This window comes from Lipotes vexillifer, unplaced genomic scaffold, assembly GCF_000442215.2.
Source record: "Lipotes vexillifer unplaced genomic scaffold, Lipotes_vexillifer_v1.1 scaffold945, whole genome shotgun sequence".
NCBI lineage: Eukaryota > Metazoa > Chordata > Mammalia > Artiodactyla > Lipotidae > Lipotes > Lipotes vexillifer.
The window spans coordinates 510673-536251 of NW_006772158.1; the positions used below are offsets into that span (position 1 = coordinate 510673).

The 25579-nt window shown below is 35.2% G+C and overlaps 1 protein-coding gene and 1 pseudogene across 1 annotated transcript in view; one reads left to right on the plus strand and one right to left on the minus strand.

Moving 5' to 3' along the window:
* The window catches only part of LOC103073541 (60S ribosomal protein L10-like), an 11848-nt pseudogene extending 7532 nt beyond the window's left edge, over nt 1-4316 (minus strand).
* ATRX (ATRX chromatin remodeler) overlaps nt 1-25579 on the plus strand; it is a 247014-nt gene that overhangs the window by 181056 nt on the left and 40379 nt on the right. Inside the window, exons 26-28 of the mRNA XM_007447355.1 lie at nt 4595-4748; nt 7473-7579; nt 13229-13337. Coding sequence (XP_007447417.1) covers nt 4595-4748; nt 7473-7579; nt 13229-13337 — 370 coding nt within the window. The remainder of the gene's footprint in view (nt 1-4594; nt 4749-7472; nt 7580-13228; nt 13338-25579) is intronic.

Genomic DNA, 25579 nt, shown 5'->3' on the forward strand with positions numbered 1-25579 from the left:
GGGCCTCTCACTGTTGTGGCCTCTCCTGTTGTGGAGCACAGGCTCCGGACGCGGAGGCTCAGTGGCTATGGCTCACAGGCCCAGCCGCTTCATGGCATGTGGGATCCTTCCAGACCGGGGCACGAACCTGTGTCCCCTGCATCGGCAGGCGGACTCTCAACCACTGCGCCACCAGGGAAGCCCTCTGGGTCACTTTTTATTTTTTTTAGAGATTACTCTGTTGTGATTATATCGAACAGGATTACAGTTAGAATGAATGTATTGTATTTGCACAGAAATGGTCATCTGTGCTTTTACACTTCTTATTTAGCTGCCACATTTGTACTAACTTTCTGCCAGCTTTTTTTAAATAATTGCTTACACTTTTACCATATATAAATTACCTTAATTAAATTGGGTAACCATTGCTGAAGTTGTGTTCAGTCTGTGGAACTGCAAAATTCCCAAAGGCACTGATTATTTGCCAGTTGACTAATTGTAGAAAGGAATTTTAGTTAGCATATGCTTGATAAGCTATGTGTCAGGATTCCTCAAAGCTACCCCCTGGTTTGGTGATTCATAGGACTCAGCATATAGTCATATTCAGCACTATGGTTTATTACAACAGAAGAGTACAAAGCAAAATCAGGAAAGGGAAAAGGCACATATTGTTCAAAGTCCAGAGGAAACCAGGCATAACCTTCCAAGAGTCCTATCCCAGTGGAGTCACACAGGATGTACTAATTTCTGCAGCAGCAAGTTATGGCTACATATGTGAAGTGTTGTCTACCAGAGGAGCTCATTAGAGACTAAGTACCCAAGGTTTTTACTGGGGACTGGTGACATAGGCACTTTCTGCCTGGCTCTTAACAAATTCCAGACTCCCAGAACGAAAACAGGTGTTTTCTTTCTAGGTGCCTAGATGAGGTGCAGCAATCCCCTCTTCTCAGGGAAAGTTTAAAATCAGTACAGGGAACGGTTTACCATTCAAGTTCCCAGACAACAGCCAAGGGTCACCCTCTTAAGAAGGCTGTTCTAAGATGAAATTTTTGTTGACTCTTGAAGGATAGTAAAATATGCCTGGAAGTTGGTCAAGAAAAGAGGGGGAGAATGTAATATAAGACATTCAAGGAAAGGCATGGAATCATGAAAATACGTGGTACATTTAGGCAGTAGTTAATTGTGGTTTAAATACAAATGCATAATGAGCTCTGTAAAAGGAATGGAAATCACCAGGACCCAGACAAAAAAGAAGGAACTGATAAACAGTAAGTTCAAGAAGGTATGCTATGGAAGCTCTAGGGATAGGCTAGTCTTGAGAGTAGCAGCTTTGGTTTTCACCTACTCAGGGGTAAGATTCAAGGCCTTGAGCCCTCTATAAGGTGGAGAGTTCTTAGAACTCAGATTTAAGCTGAATCTGTTTAACATAGGTACATACTCCATAGAAGAATAGGATAGAAAAAAATTTTCCCATCAATCCAGGGAGGTGATAAGGAGATGACAAGGAAGCTTATCTGTGTCACCCTGGGCTGTGGGTTTCAAAAATAGTTTTCTTGGATTCATAATCATGGGCTTTCCCTCACATGGTTTATGGTTTGAATTTACATTATTTACATAGTCTAAATATCTCAAGGTGAAATACTAACCTCAAAAGTAATTCTGGGTTGGTGATCCCCTGGAGCATCTGACAGAAGCAGATGCAGAATCACTGTGGAGTTGTATGATGTCAACCCAGGCTACCGAGGATTCTCATATTACAGCTACATTGAAAGTGAAATGACAAGAAAAAGTTACAGAGTACCTAAAGAAGCAATCAACATTAGGAAAAGTTAGCAACAAAATAAGTTATCAGTCAACCTGACAAAGTTAAAACAAAAAACATGATCAGATTGTCAAGAACCACAGATATTAGAACTATTTGATAAGAATATAAAGTAGGGGGCTTCCCTGGTGGCGCAGTGGTTGAGAGTCCGCCTGCCGATGCAGGGGACACGGGTTCGTACCCCGGTCTGGGAAGATCCCACATGCCGCGGAGCAGCTGGGCCCGTGAGCCATGGCCGCTGAGCCTGCGCGTCCAGAGCCTGTGCTCCGCAACGGGAGAGGCCACAACAGTGAGAGGCCCGCGTACCACAAAAAAAAAAAAAAAAAAAAGAATATAAAGTAGGTATGTTTAATATGATATGAATCATGAGCATAATTTTATAACAGAAAATTTTAAACTTAGATGAAGTAGACAACATTCTAGAAAAATACAACACTGAGTCTTCATTGCAGTTATTTCACAGTAGCCAAAAATGAGAAATAATCTAAATGTCTATGAACAGGAGAACTAATAAATTATGGTATATTCATGCAGTGGAATACTATATGGCAGTTAGAATTATTGAATAAGTCCCACTTTGAGTGGAAAATGAAAAACTCCATTCAGTGAAAAAGTAGGTTGTAAAATTATACAAACAGTATGGTACCATTTACATACAGTTTAAAAACATGATACATAATTACAGTTTAGTAATACAAATGTAGTGAAAATATAAAAACATGAACATAAATAGTAAATATAAAGTTTAGGGTTTTATTACTTTTCCAAAAGAAGGGGGGAAAGAAGAGAACATTATTGGTTAGGGTCACATATTAGGCTTCAGTTGCATCAGAAATAGATTTAACGCATTTTAAAATTTGATGAAGATGGGATATGGGAACACTGCTGTTCTTTATATTCTATATACTTTTCTGAATATGTAAAATATTTTATAACAAAATACATAAAAATTTAAAGTACTTTGCATTAAAAGGCAATTGAGAGAAGATACAGAAACAGGTTAAACCTGTACATTCCTTATTTTAAACTGAACTGTTTATATCTTTCATAGATTATTTTGTGTTATTCTCTTCTTACACCTTTTTTTTAACATCTTTATTGGAGTATAGTTGCTTTACAATGGTGTGTTAGTTTCTGATTTATAACAAAGTGAATCAGTTATACATATACATATGTCCCCATATCTCTTCCCTTTTGCATCTCCCTCCCACCCTCCCTATCTCACCCCTCTAGGTGGTCACAAAACACTGAGCTGATCTCCCTGTGCTTATGTGGCTGCTTCCCACTAGCTATCTATTTTATGTTTGGTAGTGTATATATGTCCATGGCACTCTCTTACTTTGTCCCAGCTTACCCTTCCCCCTCCCCATACCCTCAAGTCCATTCTCTAGTAGGTCTGCGTCTTTATTCCCATCTTGCCCCTAGGCTCTTCATGACCATTTTTTTTTTAGATTCCATATATATGTGTTAGCATACAGTATTTGTTTTTCTCTTTCTGACTTACTTCACTCTGTATGACAGTCTCTAGGTCCATCCACCTCACTACAAATAACTCAGTTTTGTTCCTTTTTATGGCTGAGTAATATCCCATTGTATATATGTGCCACATCTTCTTTATCCATTCATCTGTTGATGGACACTTAGGTTGCTTCCATGTCCTGGCTATTGTAAATAGAGCTGCAATGAACATTTTGGTACCTGACTCTTTTTGAATTATGGTTTTCTCAGGGTATATGTCCAGTAGTGGGATTGCTGGGTCGTATGGTTCTATTTTTAGTTTTTTAAGGAACGTCCAAACTGTTCTCCATAGTGGCTGTATCAATTTACATTCACACCAACAGTGCAAGACAGTTCCCTTTTCTCCACACCCTCTCCAGCATTTATTGTTTCTAGAATTTTTGATGATGGCCATTCTGACTGGTGTGAGATGATATCTCATTGTAGTTTTGATTTGCATGTTGAGCATTCTTTCATGTGTCTGTTGGCAATCTGTTTACACCTTTTATCATCAAAGTTTGTGGAGAAAGTAAGAGCAAAATGATTTAACCTGATATGGTGATGCTGGGATCAATCCTTGTTTGAGTTTTCCAGAATTCTAGTAGCACAGTGAAATGTTGCCTGCCCCTAAGATCTTTTCTCCCTTGATCTCTACATGAGTCAGACTCCCTTCCCTTCTTCTTTTCCTCTCTCCCTCTCTCTTTGGGTCTCTAGGTCTCTCTCTCCTGGTCCCTGTCTCTTGGGGTATGCTTTGGAGGTTATACTGTCTCAGGACCTGAGGGGCTTCATCTCTTTGGGTCTCTGTCTTTCTGAGCCCTCCTGCCCCCACGTTCTGTTTCTCATACTTGCACTTTCTCAGGGTCTGTCTCTTGCTTACTCTCTCACTTGGTGCCCCTCCCCCATGACTTTCTTTCTCTGTGTACATATGTGTATGTTTATATGTGCCTTTGTGTGTCTTTCTGATTCTCTGTCTCTTTACCTCCCTCTTCCAGGGTCCCCTCTACTTTACCTCCCCCATCTTGTGTCTTTCTCTCAGAGTATAGAGCTCTTTCTCTCCTAGGGTTGTCTTTTTTCTCTCTCTCCTTCTGTGTGTGTGTGTGTGTGTGTGTGTGTGTGTGTGTGTGTGTGTGTTTTGCACCCATCTCCCACATACTTATCAATCTCTTTCTTTCTCACTCTCCTTGGGTTGGTTGGTCTATATGTCTTTCTCTTAATCTCTGTCTTAATCCCTCTCTGGAGTCTTTCAGCTTCTTCCCTTATTTGTCTACTTATTTATGTTTCATTTATTTTGTTTAGGTAAAGCTACTTCCTCTTCTAATCCAAGCAGCCCAGCTCCAGACTGGTACAAAGATTTTGTTACAGATGCTGATGCCGAGGTTTTAGAGCATTCTGGAAAAATGGTACTTCTCTTTGAAATTCTTCGAATGGCAGAGGAAATTGGGGATAAAGTGTAAGTTCTTTTCCTATTTTTATTATATGAACATTTTGATAACATTTTTATTGTTTAAACAATTTATTTAAAGCAATCTGTTTTGTTTTCTTCTTTTCTAAAGATGCAATTTCATGGTTAGTGTAGTGACAGCTGTCTTCCTTCTAAGTCACTGTTTCTGAGTGCATATTCTGGTTATTTCTTCAGTGCTGTTTTCCCCTTCTGGCTATAGTATCTTGAACTTATTTCCTTGAGCCAAGTCTCTAGTTGATGTTTGTATTTCATCATTTTCAGAATCATTTTTCAATCCAATGTGGTGTGGCTTCTACCCTGTTACTTTACTGAGTTTTCCCCCCTAAAGTCACTTAATGACCTTCTAATTTCCAAATCTAGTGGACACCTCTCAGACTTTATTTCACCTCTTTGACTACTCTCTTTATTATTTCTCCTTTGTTTTTTGTTCCTGTTTATTTTACTTCTAGCATTTGTGCCCCCTTTCCCTTCCCTGGATTCCAACCCCCAATCTTATCCTTCATTTTATTATTTAAAAAACATACTTTTAAAGTTTTGAACCAGACCTACTGTTTAGGCTTTTATAAGATCCCAAGTTCTGGTCATAAAATATTTTTAAAATATAATGCTTTTAATATAACCATTTTTTGTTAAAAAATTTAAGCACTTTAACATAAAGCTAAAGTAAAACAATCTTCTATCTTTAAAAAATGTCAAATTTAGTTTCTTTAACTTTCCTGGAAAGAGGTAGCTCTGTTATATTTTCATACCACCTTTTAATATACCTCTACTCTACACTTAACACATTCTGATGTACTTGTGTCTTTTCGCTGGATAGTGAGTTGTTTGAAGACACAAACTGTTTTATTCCTTTTTAATTAACTCCTTCACCTGGCATCTAATAAGTACTCACTATAAGTTATTTTTCTTACATATTGCCACTTATACAGAAACAAGTGGTTCAGATAAGGGATGATGTTGGCTTGGAATGGAGTAGTAGTAGTGGAGATGAAGGGTATGTTTTGGAGTAGAAACAACAGCACTTGGTAGATTGAATGCAGGGCAGTAAGAAGGAGAGAGTAGTCAAAGATGACCCTCAGGCTTTCCCCCTAAGTGGCTGGTAGATTATGGTGTTATTTACTAAAATGGAGAAGATTAAGGGAGAAGTAAGTTTATTAGAGGTAGTAAGGAGTCCTGCTCTGGCTTTGTTAAGTTTCCTATTAGATGTCCGTGAGAGATGTCAAGTAGAAAGTGGATATTTGAGCTCAGAGTTCCTGAAAGACCAAGAGAGATTAATGCTCTAGACATGCTTATGCTTTTTTATCTATTAACTTCTGTAGTTTAAAGTTAATTTTTATTGGATACCATACAAGAATTTTATGAGTATAGGGGAAATTTTAGTAGTCTTTTAATTTCCTAACCAGTTCAATAATCTTTTCTACCATGTTCATCATGGAAGTTCTCCTGATCTCTCCTGGGTAGAATATTTTCCATCTCAGAAGGCTCCCTATAGTTGAATACTTCAAAGTGTTAGAAAATGGATCCTTATCTTTAGTTTATACTCTCCCTATAGCTATTTCCTCCCTGGTCTAAAATAGGATATATCTACTGCTTTTTAAAAATACTGTTATAATGATCATTTTTAGTTATTAACCCAACTGATAGGTATTATCAACGTTAAGACTATAAAACTGCATTTCTGGAATTGTGATTACCACTACTCTTTATTTGTCCAACATTTCATTATGGAAATTTTCAAACATAACAAAAAGTAGAAAGAATTTTTAGAGTGAATACCTATATACCTGTCACCTAGAATCTATACTATATTCTATATTTTATCATACTTCATTTATTACATATCTATCCATCATCCATCTTATTTTCCTGATGCCTTTCAAAGTAGGTTGCAGACATCACTACTACTATTTCAATTGTCTCTTCAGATAATGGTGGGTTTATCTCTCGTCACTTTTAGCTTTTTCTTCTCAGTTGTTTTATCTGTTCTTTATATGGCATAATTTCAGTCCTGACATGGTCTTGGATATACTTCATTTTTTTAGCACTTATCTCAAAATATGGTCACAAACACTTAAGCTGAATTTTTATTAACACAGAATTATAGTGACACTGGTTCTTGTTTATTCTGGACCCTATCCTTCCTTCCATTCCTGCAGTCTGATGGAGCAGTTTTCTAACATCCAAATAACAGTATTGGTTCATATTGACTAGTGGTCAACTAAGACTTTATTTTTAAGAAGAACTTTTGTCAAATCAGATTCTTCTATTCCCTATTTGTGCAGCTGAAGCTTAGGCGGAAATTCATTTTTTTAGCATATGAATATCCAATTTTGCCAAGACCATTGTTAAAAATACTAATTTTTTCCATTGAATTGCTTTTGCCTATTTGTCAACATCCAATTAACTATGGTGTAGCTTTATATCGGGACTATATTCTGTTCCACTGATTTGTGTTGGTCTCCTCAGTACTACACTATTTTGATTACACTAGCTTTGTGTTGAAATCATGTAGAGTTAGGCCTCCAGCTTTTTTCCTTTCAAAATTGTTTTGGCTACTCTATGTGCTTGCCGTACCCATATAAACTTTAGAATCAGCTTTTTAATTTCTACAAATTTCTAATTTTTAATTCTTTTGGATATTTACTGAAGTTTAGATTAGAATCATGTTGTTTGTGAATCTTCTTATCCATGAATACTAACTTGTCTTTTTAGCCTTGTTTTCAGCCAGTCTCTCATATCTCTGGACTTGATTGAAGATTTTCTTGAATTGGCTAGTAGGGAGAAGACAGAAGATAAAGATAAACCTCTTATTTATAAGGGTGAGTTACATTTGTATATCATAATTTTTAAAACATTCATTTAAACATATTGTATACACATTTTAACAATAGAAGAAAACAGTATTACCCAGACCCACAACCCTAATATATCTGTTTTTTCTGTCCTTTCTTTTTGTCCTTATCCATATAAATGTGGTGTTTGTTGCTGCAGTTGTAGCAAAATTTTTTTTTGTTTTTTTTAAACAGCGTTATTGAGTTATGATTCACATATCATGCAGTTTACCCATTTAAAGTGTACAGTTCAATGGTTTTTAGTACATTTTCAGAGTTGTGTAACTATCACCATAGTCAATTTTCAAACATATTAATCAACACCAAAGAAACCCTGTACCCTTTAGCTGTCACTCTGCTAACCCCCTTTCTACCTCTTTACCCCTAAGCAATCACTAATCTACTTTGTTTGTATAGATTGACCTATTCTGGATCTTTCATATAAATAGAGTCATATAATATGTGGTCTTTTGTGACTGGCTTCATTCGCATAGCATGTTTTTAAGGTTCATCCAAGTTGTAGCAAGTGTCAGTGCTGTATTCCTTTTTGTGGCCTAATAATATTCTATTTCATAGGTAATACCCACATTTTGATTATTTATTAATTCATAGATATTTGAGTAGTTTTCTCCTTTTGGCTATTGTGAATAGTTCTGCTATGAACATTCGTATACAAGTTTTCATTTCTTTAAACATCTGTTTTTAATTCTTTTGAATATTTAGTTAGGAATGGAATTGTTGGGCCATATGGCAATTCTAAGTTTAATGTATTGAGGAGCCACCAAACTCTTTTCTACACTGGCTGCACTATTTTACATTCTCAAGAAGTAGTGTTCAAGGGTTCTGATTTCCCCACATCTTTACCAACACTTGTTTTTGTTGTTGTTGTTGTTGAATTATAGCCATCCTAGTGGGTGTGAAATGGTATCTCATTTTGATTTTGATTTGTATTTCTCTAATGACTAATAATGTTGACCATTTTTTCATGGCCATTTGTATATCTTCTTTGGAAAAATGTTTATTCAGGTCCTTTGCCCATTTGTCTTTTTGTTATTGAGTTGAAAGACTTAAAAATATTTTTAATTAAAAAAAAATTTTCTGCATACCAGGCCCTTATCAGATACATGCCTTATAAATATTTTCTCATTCTTTTCGTTGTCTTTTCATTCTCTTGGTAGTATTCTTTGATGCGGAAAAGGTTTTCATTTTGATGAAGTCCAATTTTATTTTTTTTCTTTTGTTACTTATGCCTTTAGTGTTATATCTAAGAAACCATTGCCAAATCCAAGTCCATGACTATTTACCCCTATGTTTCCTTCAAAGAATTATATAGTCTTAGCTCTTACAGTTAGTTCTTTCATGCATTTTGAGTAATTTTTACATTTGGTATGAGGTAAAGGTCCAACTTCAGTCTATTGGTTGAGAAGACTGTTCTTTCCCCATTCACTGTTCATGGTACCCTTGTTAAAAATTAGTTGACCAAAGAGACAGGTTTATTTCTTGGCTCTGAGTCTTATTCCATTCACCTGTATGTCATTCCTCATGCTAGTAGCAGTCTTGATTACCTTTGCTTTGAACATAAGTTTTGAAAGTGTGCGTCCTCCTACTTTGTTCCTCTTCAAGATTTTTTTGGCTATTCTGGGTCCCTTGCAATTCCATATGAATTCTAGAATTAGCTTGTAAGTTTTACAAAGAAGTCAGCTTGGATTCTGATAGTGATTGCATTGAATCTGTAGTTCATTTTAGGAAGTATTGCCTTCTTAACAATGTTAAGTCTTCTGATCTATGAACATGGGATGTTTTACCATTTATTTAGGTCTTTAATTTCTTTCACTGATGTTTTATAGTTTTCAGTGTATGCATTTTGCATTTCTTATGTTAAATTTATTTTATTCTTTTTGATAGTATTGTAAATGGAATTGTGCTCTTTTAGTTTTAGATTCTTCATTGCAAATGTATAAATTAAGTTTTTCATAATAACTCATTTATTAGTTCAAATAGTGTTTTGTGGATTTTTAAAGGATTTTCCTTATACAAGATCATGTCATCTGCAGATAGAGATAATTTACTTTTTCCTTTACAATATGGATTACTTTTATTTCTTTTTCTTGACCATTTCCCTCCTTAGAACCTCTAGTATGGTGTTGAATTAAAGTGACCAAACCAGACATCCTTTTCTTTTTCCTAATCTTAGAGGGAAAGCATCTGATCTTTCACCATTCTGTATGGTGTTCTTTGTATTTTTTTCATAGATATCATTTATCATGTTGTGGAAGTTCCTTGTATCAGTATTTCCAGTTTTTTGAGTGTGTTTTTCTTATCATGAATGTGTATTGAACATTGTCAAATGATTTCTTTGTGTCTACTGAGATGATCATGTGGGGGTTTATTTTTATTAATTTGTTAGTTTTAGATTTTTTTTCAGGAATAATTTATTCTTATATACTTTAAGATGTATCCTAAGACTTTTAAACTTATAATATTATTTAAAAGGAAAACAATTGAAACACATCCTGTTTGTAGGAATATCATTAATAAAACTAGATCATTTATTCCAGAAATCCTTAATATTTGAATCTTGTAGGATATTTCAGTCCTTAGGACATAAACAAAATTTGACTTGATGAGACATACTTACTTTTGCTGTTTTGTTTGTTTTAGTCCAAATTCTCAAAGGAGTAGATTTTTTTATTGAAGTATAGTTGATTTATAATATTATATTAGTTTCAGGTGTACAGCATAGTGATTCAGTATTTTTGCAGGTTATATTTCATTAAAAGTTTTATAAAATAATGGCTATAATTCCCTGTGCTATACAATACCCCTGTTGCTTATTTATTTTATACATAGTAGTTGGTATCTGTTAATCCCTTATGCCTCCTTTATGCCTCCTCTCTTGCTTCTCCCCACTGGTAACCACTAGTTTGTTTTCTATATCTCTGAGTCTGTTTCTGTTTTGCAGTATACCTTTGTATTTGTTATTTTTTATATTTTACGTATAACTGATATTATACAGTATCTGTCTTTCTCTCTCTGAATTATTTCACTAAGCATAATATTCCCTAGGTCCATCCATGTTGCTGAAAATGGCAGAATTTCATTCTTTTTCTTATGGCTGAGTAATATTCCTCTGTGTGTGTGTGTGTGTGTGTGTGTGTGTGTGTGTGTGTGCGTGCCACATCTTCTTTATCTATTTGTCCATTGATGGACACTTGGGTTGCTTCCATATCTTGACTGTTGCTGTGTACATGTATGTGTGTACATGTATGTGTTTGAATTAGTGTTTTCAGGTTTTCTGATATATACCCAGGAGTGGAATCGCTGGATGATATGGTGGTTCTATTAGTTTTTTGAGGAACCTCCATACTGTTTTCCATAGTGGTTGCACCAGTTTACATTCCCACCAACAGTATACAAAGGGTTTCCTTTTCTTCACATCCTCGCCAACATTTGTTATTTGTAGATTTTTTGATGATAGCCATTCTGGCAGGTGAGAGATGATATCTCATTGTGAGTTTGATATGCATTTCTCTCATAATTAGCTATGTTGAACATCTTTTCATGTCCCTGTCAGCCATCTCTATGTCCTCTTTGGAAAAATGTCTGTTCAGGTCTTCCACCCATTTTTTGATACTGTTGTTTGTTTGTTGATATTTAGTTGTATGAACTGTGTGTTTATTTTGGATATTAACCCCTTGTTGGTCATATTGTTTGCTAATATTTTCTCCCATTCTGTGGGTTTTCTTTTCGTTTTGTCAGTGGTTTCCTTTGCTGTGCAAAAACTTTTAAGTTTAACTAAGTCCAATTTGTTTATTTTTGCTTTTATTTATTTTGCCTTAGGAAATAGATCCAAAAAAATATTTTTACACTTTATGTCAAAGAGTGTTCTGCCTGTGTTCTCTTCTAGGAGTTGTATGGTTTCAGATCTTACATTTAGGTCTTTAATCCATTTAAAGTTGATTTTTTAATACAGTGTGAGGAAATGTTCTAATCTCATTGTACATGTAGCTGTCCAGTTTTCCCAGACCCACTTACCAAAGAGACTGACTTTTCTCCATATATATTCTTGCTTCCCTTGTTGTAGATTAATTTACCATAGGTATGTGGATTTATTTCTGGGCTCTCTATTCTGTTCCATTGATCTATGCATCTGTTTTTCTGCCAGTACCACACTGTTTTGATTACTGTGTAGCTTTGTAGTATAGTCTGAAGTCTGAAAGGGTGATACCTCCAGTTTTGTTCTTTTTTTTCTCAAGATTGCTTTGGCAATTTGGGGTCCTGTGGTTCCATATGAGTTTTAGGGATTATCTATTCTAGTTCTGTGAAAAATGTCCTGAGTATTTTGATGGGGATTGCATTAAGTCTGTAGATCGCTTTGGGTAGTATGGCCATTGGATCGGAAGATCGGAAAAATTAACATTACTAAAATGACCATACTACCAAAAAGAGCATCTTTTACTAATGTACTGAATTTAACTAAAAAGTTTGCTGAAAGACATAAATCTCAGTGTTGTCAACTTGTTTTATATTAAGACTCTAGGGTGTGATGATATGAATTTTGCTTGGAGTGGAAGTAGTGGTATTATGTTTGCAGTTAAAGAATTAGAATGGAAATTATGTATGATAAAATATAAAAGTGTCATAAGTACTTTATCCATTGGTGTTTTAGTATGAATGTCAGGCTTGGGTAAAATTTTATCGCACTGTGCAAATGTTGACATGTCTGATCAGTGTTTAACTTATAAAATCACAGTTCTTTACTTGTACATACATGCTCACAAATATGTAGTTGTCATGAAATAGGAACATATACTGATATTTGTGGCTAAATCATAGAATATTTTTTGGCACATAAATAGGCATTCTGTAAATATTTGTTCAGTGAATGAATAAATGTGTTCTATGTCTCTGGTTTTTATCTGTTTAGTATCAACTTGTTGATAACAAGGTGGGAAACCTGGTCATTTATAGATTTAATTAAAAAGAAGCTTCATGAGCATAATACAGCTTAATCATATTCTTTTGAAAGTTTTATAGGATTCTAATCAAGGAAATCTTTTCAGACATTTACATGTAGATGAAATACTTTTGAAAAGTACCTTTGCTATTCAATATCTGTTGGAAGGAAATCTGTAGTGAATTTATTTGTAATACAATGAATTATCCCTTGATTAAAAAAATTTGTCTTGCTATGCAAATTGAATATATATAACCAGCTTTTTTAAAAAATTGTTTTTAAATTTTTGGCTGTGTTGGGTCTTTGTTGCTGTGCACAGGCTTTCTCTAGTTGCAGTTAGTGGGGGCTACTCTTTATTGCGGTGCACAGGCTTCTCATTGCGGTGGCTTCTCTTGTTGCAGAGCATGGGCTCTAGGCACCCAGGCTTCAGGAGTTGTGGCTCATGGGCTCTGGAGCGCAGGCTCAGTAGTTGTGGTGCACGGGCTTAGTTTCTCTGCGGCATGTGGGATCTTCCTGGACCAGGGCTCAAACCCGTGTCCCCTGCATTGGCAGGTGGATTCTTAACCACTGTGCCACTAGGGAAGGCCTATGACCAGCTTTTAAATGGCAAGCAAGGAAGAAAATCGTTTAGTACTAGGATAACAATATGTCTCTTTTTTCTTTTCTTGTTGAATTTTCAGGTGAAGGGAAGTGGCTCCGAAACATAGACTATTACCGTTTAGATGGTTCTACAACTGCTCAATCAAGGAAAAAATGGGCTGAAGAATTTAATGATGAAACTAATGTGAGGTAGGAAGCATTTCTGAATGTATAGATAGTTTTAAAAAAATCATTTTAAATCTACATATAGTAAAATTTACTCTTTTTAGTGTCTACTACTATAATTTTTGACAAATGCAAGATGTAGTCAAGATATAAAATGGTTTCATCACCCCTTAGGAAATTCACTTATGGAATCATACAATTTGTAGCCTTTTCAGTCTCACTTTTTTCACATGGCAAAATGCATTTGAGATTCATCCACATTGTTGCATATGTCAATAGCTTGCTCCTTTTTATTGTTGCGTAGTATTCCATTGTATGGATGTGTCCATTGTACGGATGTATGGTTTGTTTTCATTTTATGGACATATTCGTTGTGTGAATGAGTAGTTTGTTTAACCATTTCCATTTGAGAGACATTGGAATTGTTTCCAGGTTTTGAAATTAAAATTGAAGGTGCTTTAAACATTCATGTATAAGTTTTGTGTGACCATAGATATTTATCCAAGTGAAATGAAAATCCAGGAGTGCAATTGCCGGGTTATATGGTAAATTTATGTTTAGCTTTGTAGGAAACTGCCAAACTGTTTTCCAAAGTGGTTGTACAATTTTGCATTCCCACCAGCAATGTATGAGGGTTCCAGTTGTTCTGCGTCCTTGGTATTATCATATTTAAAAATTAAAAAATTTACCCATTCTAATAGGTATGTAATGGAATCTCATGTGATTTTAATTTGCATTTCCCTAATGTTAGTTGATGTCAAGCATCATTTTATGTGCTTATTGGCCATTTTTATATCATCTTTGGTGATACATCTGTTAGAGTGTCTTAAGGTTAACAAGGTATTCTTGATCTCTTTACTTATTGTAAGAATTTGTATAATATACTTTAAACAACTGCAGGTAGAGGTTGTGTTATATAGGTGATGTTGATGTTGCTTTTAACTATCAGCAATTACATACTTGAACTGCATTTGGAAGAGAAAAATTTATGCGTATACATACATATAAACATTTGCACACACACATACACGTTGAAAGCATTGCCTTTAAGAAAGTGATGAAGAGATGGGGTTAGTTTAATGAAAAGATGGCTAAGATATGACTTACTAAATGTTCTAAAGTATGAAAGGTATTATATTTTGTGTGTAAAACGTGTTTTAATTCTAACAGAGTCCTGAACTACACCTAGGGTTAAAACTAGGGAAATTCCAGTTAGACCATAGGAGGAGTATATTTTTATTAGGTATTTAAAATCTGTAGAGTCTGGGAGAGCTTACAAAGGGATTGTTCGAGTACAGTAAAGTTACTTTAAAAATGATTACATAACTTTTTAAAGAATAAGTACATTTTTATATTTTGTTTGCCATGTTTTAAACAATTATTGTTTGTGCACGAGTGTGAAGAAGTAATTTTATTGAGTTATCCTAGTCTAATTTGTCAAATTTAATCTAAACTTTTGGCTTGCTCAGTTTCCCAAATTTGTAAATATCGTAATAGCATATGTTTTGTCCCATAATAGTCATATTTGATAACTAGTAGGGAACAACACTGAAATGTGGATGTTGAGCTGTCAGCTTGGCTTTTTCACTAACAAATTAAGCCTCCTAAACATATGCCAGAAAGTGTCTCTGATTCAGATTCATCATGTATATATATATACACACACATACACACATCACTCGCGCGCGCGCACACACGCACACACACACACACACACACACACACACACACACACACTCCATGGATTTGAGGGGTTACTCTTGAGTAGCTAAATCTGTAAACTTGTCTGGATTAAATTCACAAATGTGAGAGATTATGTCTGTTTTTCTACCTATCTTCTGTTTTCTCATGACTCAGTGATGTTCAGAAATAGAATATAAATATAATTTTGTTTATTGTTAACCAGTTAGAAAAACACATTAAAATAAGTTTTAAGATAGTGACCTAATGTTGTCTTATGTGGCGAGGAAGCAGTTTTAACAGTCTCAGGGCCCTTTTTTTTTAACTTTATTTATATTTATTTATATGTTTATTTTGTTTAGAGTCAAAGGAACTTACAAAGACAGTATAGAGAGGTACTGTGACCCTTTCACCTAATTTCTCCTAATGGTTACATCTTACCTATGATATCAAAACCAAGAAATTGGCACTGTTTCAATGTGTATGTATATGTTTTTTTTAAATCACATATGTAGAGATTCCTGTAAGCATGACTACAGTCAAGGTACAGAAATATTCTATCACCACAGAGATTCCTCTCTTTCTGACCTTTTATAGTCATACCCATCCTGACCACAAACGTTGCCACAATCCCTAACTCCTGGCAATAACTAATTTGTTCTCCATCTTTATAATTGTCATATCAAGACTGTTATATAAATTATATCATAGTATATGTGACCATTTGAGATTGGCCTTTTTCACTCAGCATAATGCCCTTTAGTTTCGTTAAAGTTGTTGTGTATATCTATAGTTCATTCCTTTTTACTACATAGTCGTATTCAATGGATTGGATGTACCAGCTTGTATAATACAAACTGAATGTCTACTGCAGGGCATTTTGTTCATTTCCAGGTTTGGCTATTACAAATAAAGCTGCTATGAACATTGTGTACAGGTTTTGTGTGGACCTAAGTTTTCATTTCTCTAGGATAAATGCCCAGGAGTGCGATTTCTAGTTTACATGGTAAGTGATTATTTCATTTTTTAAGAAACTACCAAACTGTTTTACAGAGTGGCTGCACCGTTTTACCTTCCCTTCAGTAAAGTGTGAGAGATCAAGTTCTTCTGCATCCTCACCAACGTTTGATTTTATCACTTTTTTATCTTGGCTGTTTTCATAGGTGTGTAGTGGTATCTCGTGGTCTTAATTTGCATTTCCCTGATGGCTGGTTATTTTGAACATTTTTTTCATGTGTTTATTTATCATCTGTATATGCTCTTTGGTGAAATGTTTCTTCACGTCTTTTGCCCATTTTCTAACTGGATTGTTTGCTTTTTTATTGTTGAATGTTGAAAATCCTTTATATAATTTAGGTATGAGTAATTTTTCATATGTGGTTTGCAAATATTTTCTCCCAGTCTATGGGTTGTCTTTTCATTTCCTTCACAAGGTCTTTCACAGAGCAAAACTTTTTAATTTTGGTGAAATCTAGTTTGTCAGTTTTTGTTTTAGTCATGCTTTTGTTGTCAAGTCTAAGAATTGTTCCCTAAGCCCTAGGTCCTGAAGATTTTCTCCTATGTTATTTTCTAAAAGGTTTATGGCTTTACGTTTTATATTTAAGTATAAGGTGCATTTTAAATTAATTTTTGTATAAGATGTGAGATTTAGGTTGAGTTCACTTTTCTTTTTCTTTCTTTTTTTTTTTGCCTGTGAATATCCAATAGCTCCAGCACCATTTGTTGAATAAGCCATCCTTTCTCTACCAAATTTCTTTTGTGAAAAATCATTTGGCTATACTTCTGTGGGACTATTTTTTGGTTCTAGTCCATTGGTCCGTATATCTGTCCTTCTGCCATTACCACATAGTCTTGATTATTGTAGCTATGTAATAGGCCTTAGTATCAAGTCAACATCTCCCACTTTATTCTACTTTTTCCAAGTTGTTTTAGCTAGTCTAATATCTTTGCTTTTATATATAAATTTTAGAATCCTCTTGTCTAATCTATAAAAATCTTGCAAGAATTATTAGAAATTGCGTTACACCTGTCATCAATTTGGGGAGAATTGATATCTTTACTATATTGAGTCTCCCGTGAACATAGTATCTCTGTTTATGTAGATCTTTGATGTTTTTAATCACTGTTCTGTAATTTTCAGCATGTAAGTCCTGTATATGTTTTGTTAGATTTACACTTAAATATTTCATTTTTGGGGAATTGTAAGTGATATTGTATTTTTAATTTTACTTTTCACATGTTCGTTGGTAGTATGTGAAATGCAGTTGATTTTTGTGTTGACGTTTTACCTGTGATCTTGCTGAACTCACTTATTTGTTCTAGGAGTTTGTTTTATAGATTCCTTGAGATTTTCTACTAGACCATTATGTCATCTGCAAGTAAGGATAGTTTTATTTCTTCCTTTCCGATCTGAATGTAGTTTGTTTCCTTTTCTTGCCTTGTTGCACTGGCTAGAACTTCAGTAACATGTTGAATAGCAGTGATGAGAGTGGACATCCTTGCCTTCTTGATCTTAAGAGAAGAGCATTCAGTGTTGATAACTGTGATATAGCTGTAGATTTTTTGTAGATACTCTTTATTAAGTTGAAGTTCCCTGCTATTCATTTCTATTCCTAGTTTGCTAAGAGTTTTTACTATGAATGGATGTATAATTTTGTCACATGCTTTTTCTTTCTCATTTAATATGATAAATACTTTTTTTCTTTAGCCTGTTAACATGGTATATTACATAGCTTGATTTTCAAGCTGAACAGCCTTGCATCCCTGGAATAAAACCCATTTGGTCATGATGTATAATTCTTTTTACATAGTGATGACTTCTATTTGCTAATATTTTGTTGGGGAATATTTATGAGATATTGGTCTGTATCCAGTTGTTTTTATACTGTCTTTGTCTAATTTTGGTATCAGGATGGTATTGGCCTCATAAAATGTGTTGAGAAGTGTTCCCCCTTCTGTTTTCTGAAAGAGATGTGTAGAATTTGTGTTAATTAATCTTAAATTTTTGGTAGAATTTGCCAGTGAAACTTTCAGGCCTTGGAAATTTCTTTTTTGTGAGTTTTTAAATCATTAATTCAATTTCCTTAATTGTTATAGGACTATTCAAATTATCTATTTCATATTAAATGAGTTGTGATAGTTTGGGCTTTTTGAGGAATTGGTTCATTTCAAATTTATGTATAGAACCGTTCTTAGCATTCCCTTATTATCCTTTTGATGGCTTTAGGATCTATAGTGATAGCTTCTGTTTCATTCATGGTATTGGTAATTGTGTATTCTCTTGTTTTTGTCAGTCTTGCTAGAGGTTTGTCAATTTTATTGATCTTTTCAAAAAACCAGCTTTTTATTTAATTGATTTTCTCTATTTTTTCTTTCTGTTTTCAGTTTCATCTTGTTTTGACTTAGTTTGCTCGTTTTCTACTTCCTTGAGGTGGAACCTTAAATTACTCATTTAAGACTTTTCCTCTTTTCTAATATAAGCATTTAGTGCTGTAAATTTCCCTTTCAGCACTGCTTTAGCTGTCATACAAATTTTGATGTGTTTTATTTTCATTTCCATTCAGTTCAGTGTATTTTTTCTTTTGAGACTTCTAGTTTGAGTCATAGCTAGAAGTATGCTGTTTAATTTCCAAGCATTTGGAGATTTCTATTATTTTTCTGTTATTGATTTTTAGTTTGATTCAGTTCTGTTCAGAGAATATACTCTGTATGATTTCAGTTTTTAACTTTGTTATTTTTTGTTTAACGGATCAAGATATAGAACATCTTGGTATATCATACATGGGCCCTTGAAAACAATGTATTTTTTGCAGTTGTTGACCAGAGTTTCCTATAAATGTTGATCAGATCCTGTTATTTAATGGGGTTGTTCTATTCTTCTTTATGTCCAGTTGGTTATTGATTTTTGAGAGAGGAGGTTTGAAACCTCCAACTATAATTGTGGATTTGTCTGTTTCTCAAGGTTTTTACTTCTCATATTTTCAGCTCTGTTATTTACTGTATACACATTTATGTCCCTCACTATTACTTGTAATTTTCTTTGGTCTGAAACATACTTTATTTCATGCTAATATAGCCACTCCTGCTTTATTTTGATTGATCTTTACTTGTTATATCTTTTTTCATCCTTTTACTTTCAACCTACCTATTTTGTTATATTTGAAGTGAGTTTCTTGTAGACAGCGTATGGTTGCATTATTATTTTTTTTTTTACCCATTCTGTTAATCTCTTTCTTTTAAATGGTGCATATAGACCGTTTACAATTTTTTTTACTGAGGTATAATTGGCATATAACATTATATTAGTTTCAGGTGTATAACCATGTACATTTAATACAGAGCTTGAGGCTGCCATTTTAGTTTTTGTTCAGTTTGTTCTATTTCATTCTGTTTTCTTTTGCTCCTCATTTCTTTTCCTACCCTTCCTGTGGGTTACTTTTACAATTTTTGGAATTCCATTTTGATTCCTCTGTAATGTTTTTTAGTGTATCTTTGTATAACTTTTATAGTGGTTGTTCTAAGTATTATACATACGTAACTGATCATAGTCTACTGGTGTCATCATTTTACCATTTTGATTGAAGTGTAGAAACCTTTGCTCCTTTTTGTCCCTTTATAATTATCTTAAATGTTTTCTTTACATAAATAGATTAGGAACCATAATAATTTTTTCTTCAACCATCAAATATAATTTAGAAAACTTAAGAGAAGGAAAATCTATTTTATTCACTTATAATTTTTGTTCTTTTCATTTTTGTTTCCTCCTTCCTAATGTTTCATATTTCTTTTATAATTTCCTTTTTTTAAAAAAAAAAGAAGAGAACATCCTTCAGCCATTCTTTTAGAGCAGATCTACTGGCAATAAATTTTCTGAGTACCCTCATTTGAGAATTTGTTGATTTTCCCATCATTTTTGAAGAATATCTTAACTGGGTATAGAATTCTGAGTTGGCAGTTCTCTTCTTTTAGCACTTGAAAAATGTGCCACTTCCTCCTTGCCTCCATGATTTCTTAAAACTGGCTATTTTTTACAAGTTTGGCTTTTTTAGATTCTACATGTAAGTGATACCATAAAATCCTTGTCTTTGTCTCACTTATCTCACTTAGCATAATGTACTCAAGATTTATCTGTTGTCACATATGGCAAGATATCCTTCTTGGCTGAATAATATTCCATTGTATATATATCCCACATCTTTTTTATTCATTCATCCACTGATGGGCACTTAGTTTGTTTTGATATCTTGGCTGTTGTGAATAATGCTGCAGTAAACACGACTGTGTAGATATTTCTTTGACATTCTGTATTAATTTCTTTTGCATATATACCCAGAAGTGGAATTGCTGGATAATGTGGTAGTTCCATTTTTAATTTTTTGAGGAACCTCCATGTTGTTTTCCATGGTGGCTGAAACAATTAGTGATACAGAGAATATTTTATTATAATCATCAAACTTGCTAAGAGGCTAGAACTTAATTATTCCAACCACTAAAAAGAAATAATTATGTAATCTTGGAATCTAGTTGTCACTACAATGGCAATCATATTACAATATATAAATGTATCAAATTAACATGTTGTATACCTTAATTTTACACAAAGTTATTATGTCAGATATATTTTAATTTTTAAAAAACCTGCTGTTTTTCAAATTGGCTTTTTCTCCTGTCATTAAGGTCTTGTTTCTCTCTCACTTCTTTCAAGAGTTTTTCTTTATCTTAGTTTTTAGAAGTTTGACTGTGGTGTGTCCTGGCATGGATTTCTTTGGCTTTACGTTGTGTTTCATTCAGCTTCTTAAATTTCTAGGTTTGTGTTTCTTGCTAAATTTTGGTAATTTTCAGCTGTTATTTCTTTGAATACCTTTATAGCCTGTTCTGTTTTTCTCTTCTCCTTTTAGGACTCTGATGACAAGACTGTTAGATCTTTATTATAGTCCTGTAGGTCCCAGAGTCTCTGTTATTTCTTTCTTTTTCTTTTTTTTTTTTTTTTTTTTTTTTTTTTTTTTTTTTTTGATTTCTGTTATTCAGATTGGGTCATTTCTGTTCTTCTGTTTTAAAAGATCATTGAATCTTCTCTACATTCTACTGTTGAGCCTATCTATTGAGTTGTTTGTTACTGTACTTTTCAGTTCTAAAATTTCCATTTTGTTCTTCTGTATGGGTTGTGTTATAACTCCTGATTCTCCACTAGACCTCCTTTGATACCAACCCAATAGTGGGGGAGAGGGTTTTTCTTATAAACACTGGGTGGGGGTGGATATCCTGGATCCCTATGTGGTCTTAACTGACACTGCTGGGCTGGTGGGAGGGCTTGGTTAACTCAAACTTATCTGACAGCACTGTCTGGCAATATGCCTTGTTACAACTACATGAGGGTAGAAGTTTGGGCTTCCCACTCAGCCTTTAGTGACAGGGGTGGAGGTACACTGCATTTTTTCTGTACCATTTGACTGGAGTCAAACAGTTGTTGTTTTAAAGCTCTCTGTCTTACTAGTCTGCCCTTCGTTTGGTCATTTTGCTAGAGAGAGAAGACTTTTCTTGGAGATTTATTTTGACAGCACCCACTGATATTTCCAGATTGCTGGGCTCTTCAACACTCAGTGTGGAATATATGAGGCAAAAAGAAAGCCTATGGAACTCACTGCCATGTTTTGTATTAGGTCCCAAGCCAGTATGCTTCCTTCTCCTCACTTTTCAGAAAAATCTTATGTTCACTTTATATATAATATCCAGGCATTTTAGCTGTACTTATGGTGAGGAATAGGGAACAGCATGTCTGTTCCATCTTTCCAGAATTGGAAGTCCCAAGATTACACTTTTAAAGAATTAGATCTTAGAGTAAACATATGCATGTGCTTGTGTTGTGTATGTATGTCTAGAAGTGGGATTGCTACGTAATAGGTATGTGCATATTCAGCTTCAGCTTATACTGCCAAAACATTTTTCCAAAATGGTTGTGCCACTTTGCACTCCAGCTAGTAGAGTACCTGTTTCATATGTTATCTGTCCTCACTATCACTTGATAATGTCTGTTTTTCTTTTTTTTTTTTGTGGTCCACGAGCCTCTCACTGTTGTGGCCTCTCCCGTTGCGGAGCACAGGCTCTGGATGCGCAGGCTCAGCAGCCATGGCTCACGGGCCTAGCCGCTCCATGGCATGTGGGATCCTCCCGGACTGGGACACAAACCCGTGTCTCCCGCATCGGCAGGTGGACTCCCAACCACTGCACCACCAGGGAAGCCCCTGATGTCTTTTTTTAACCATTGTCATAGATACGTAGCAATAAGCCTTCATAGTCTTAATCTGTATTTTCCTGATAACTAATTCACAGTAGTTCATAGATGTCAGTGTTGAACCTAAAACATAAAGGTTTTAGAAGGCAACAGCATGGAGTATTCTCCTGATTTGTAGTGGGAAATTTTTCATAAACAGGGCACACAAACTGCTAACAATAAAAGGAAAGATTGGTAAGGTGAGCTTCATTAAAATTAAGAACTTCTGTTCAGATTTTCGCACTAGGAACTCTGGTCTGCAGCACCCAGGGCAAGGCTTCTGCACACCACAGTCTACGAGCAAGTGAGACTAGACGAAGCACAAAGGAAAAGAGAAAAAAGCTGTGTGGCTGACAGGGTCTTTGTGCCCCGGCTGGGTGTCAGGCCTGTGCCTCTGAGGTGGGAGAGCCAAGTTCAGGACATTGGACCACAAGAGACCTCCCAGCCCCACATAATATGAATCGGTGAGAGCTCTCCCAGAGATCTCCATCTCAACGCTAAGACCCAGCTCCACTCAGCGACCAGCAAGCTCCAGTGCTGGACACCGCATGCCAAACAACTAGCAAGACAGGAACACAACCCCACCCATTAGCAGAGAGGCTGCCTAAAATCATAATAAGGTCACAGACACCCCAAAACATACCACCAGACACAGTCCTGCCCACCAGAAAGACAAGATCCAGCCTCATCCACCGGAACACAGACACTAGTCCCCTCCACCAGGCAGCCTACACAAGTCACTGAACCAACCGTAGCCACTGGGGGCAGACACCAAAAACAACAGGAACTATGAACCTGCAGCCTTCAAAAAGGAGACCCCAAACACAGTTAGTTAAGCAAAATGAGATGACAGAGAAATATGCAGCAGGTGAAGGAGCAAGGTAGAAACCCACCTGACCAAACAAATGAAGAGGAAATAGGCAGTCTACCTGAAAAAGAATTCAGAGTAATGATAGGAAGGATGATCCAAAGTCTGGGAAACAGAATGGAGAAAATACAAGAAACGTTTAACAAGGACCTAGAAGAACTAAAGAGCAAACAAACAATGATGAACAACACAATAAATGAAATTAAAAATTCTCTAGAAGGAATCAATAGCAGAATAACTGAGGCAGAAGAGCAGATAAGTGACCTGGAAGATAAAATAATGGTAATAACTACTGCAGAGCAGAATAAAGAAAAAAAGAATGGGGCTTTGCTTTTGGTGCAGCAGTTAAGAATCCACCTGCCAATGCAGAGAACATGGGTTGAGCCCTGGTCTGGGAAGATCCCACAGGCCACGGAGCAACTAAGCCCGTGTGCCACAACTACTGAGCCTGCACTCTAGAGCCTGCAAGGCACAACTACTGAAGCCTGTGTGCCTAGAGCCCGTGCTCCACAACAAGAGAAGCCACCTCAATGAGAAGCCCGTGCACTGCAATGAGGACCCGATGCAGCCAAAAGTAAATAAATTTAAAAAGAAAAAAAGAAAAAAGAATGAAAAGAATTGAGAACAGTCTCAGAGACCTCTGGGACAACATTAAATATACCAACATTCAAATTATAGGGGTCCCAGAAGAAGAAGAGAAAAAGAAAGGGACTGAGAAAATATTTGAAGAGATTATAGTTGAAAACTTCCCTAATATGGGAAAGGAAATTGTCAATCGAGTCGAGGAAGTGCAGGGAGTCCAATACAGGATAAATCCAAGGAGAAACACGCCAAGACACATATTAATCAAACTATCAAAAATTAAATACAAAGAAAAAATCTTAAAAGCAGCAAGGGAAAAGCAACAAATAACATAAATGGGAATGCCTGTAAGGTTAACAGCTGATCTTTCAGCAGAAACTCTGCAAGCCAGAAGGGACTGGCAGGGCATATTTAAAGTGATGAGAGAGAAAAACCTACAACCAGGATTACTCTACCCAGCAAGGATCTCATTCAGATTTGACAGAGAAATTAAAACCTTTACAGACAAGCAAAAGCTAAGAGAATTCAGCACCACCAAACCAGCTTTACATCAAATGCTAAAGGAACTTCCCTAGGCAGGAAACATAAGAGAAGGAAAAGACCTACAATAACAAACCAAAAACAATTAAGAAAATGGTAATAGGAACATACATATCGATAATTATCCTAAATGTAAATGGATTAAATGCTCCCACCAAAGGACATACACTGGCTGAATGGATAAAAAAACAAGACCCATATATATGCTATCTACAAGAGACCCACTTCAGACCTAGGGACACATACAGACTGAAAATGAGGGGATGGAAAAAGATATTCCATGCAAATGGAAATCAGAAGAAAGCTGGAGTAACAATTCCCATATGAGACAAAATAGACTTTAAAATAAAGACTACTACAAGAGACAAAGAAGGACACTACATAATGATCAAGGGATCAATCCAAGAAGAAGATACAACAATTGTAAATATTTATGCACTCAGCATAGGAGCATCTCCTATATAAGGCAAATATTAACAGCCATAAAAGGGGAAATTGACAGTAACACATTCATAGTAGGGGACTTTAACACCCCACTTTCACCAGTGGACAGATCATCCAAAATGAAAATCAATAAGAAAACACAAGCTTTAAATGATACATTAAACAAGATGGACTTAATTGATACTTATAGGACATTCTACCCCAAAAGAACAGAACACACTTTCCTCTCAAGTGTGCATGAAACATTCTCCAGGATAGATCATATCTTGGGGCACAAAACTAGCCTTGGTAAATTTAAGAAAATTGAAATCATATAAAGTATCTTTTCCAAGCACCACGCTGTGAGACTAGGTATCAATTATAGGGAAAAAACTCGAAAAAATACAGATGCCTGGAGGCTAAACAGTACATTACTAAATAACCAAGAGATCACTGAAAAAATCAAAGAGCAAATCAAAAAGTGCCTAGAAACATGACAATGAAAACACGATGACCCAAAACCTATGGGATGCAGCAAAAGCAGTTCTAAGAGTGAAGTTTATAGCAATACAGTCCTACCTCAAGAAACAAGAAACATCTCAAATAAATAACCTAACCTTACACATAAAGCAATTAGAGAAAGAAGAACAAGAAAAACCCAAAGTTATCAGAAGGAAAGAAATCATAAAAATCAGATCAGAAATAAATGAAAAAGAAATGAAGGAAACAGCAGCAAAGATCAATAAAACTAAAAGGTAGTTGTTTGAGAAGGTAAACAGATTGACAAACCATTAGCCAGACTCATCAAAAAAAAAAGGGAGAAGACTCAAATCAACAGGATTAGAAGTGAAAAGGAGAAGCCACAATGACACTGCAGAAATACAAAGGATCATGAGAGATTAC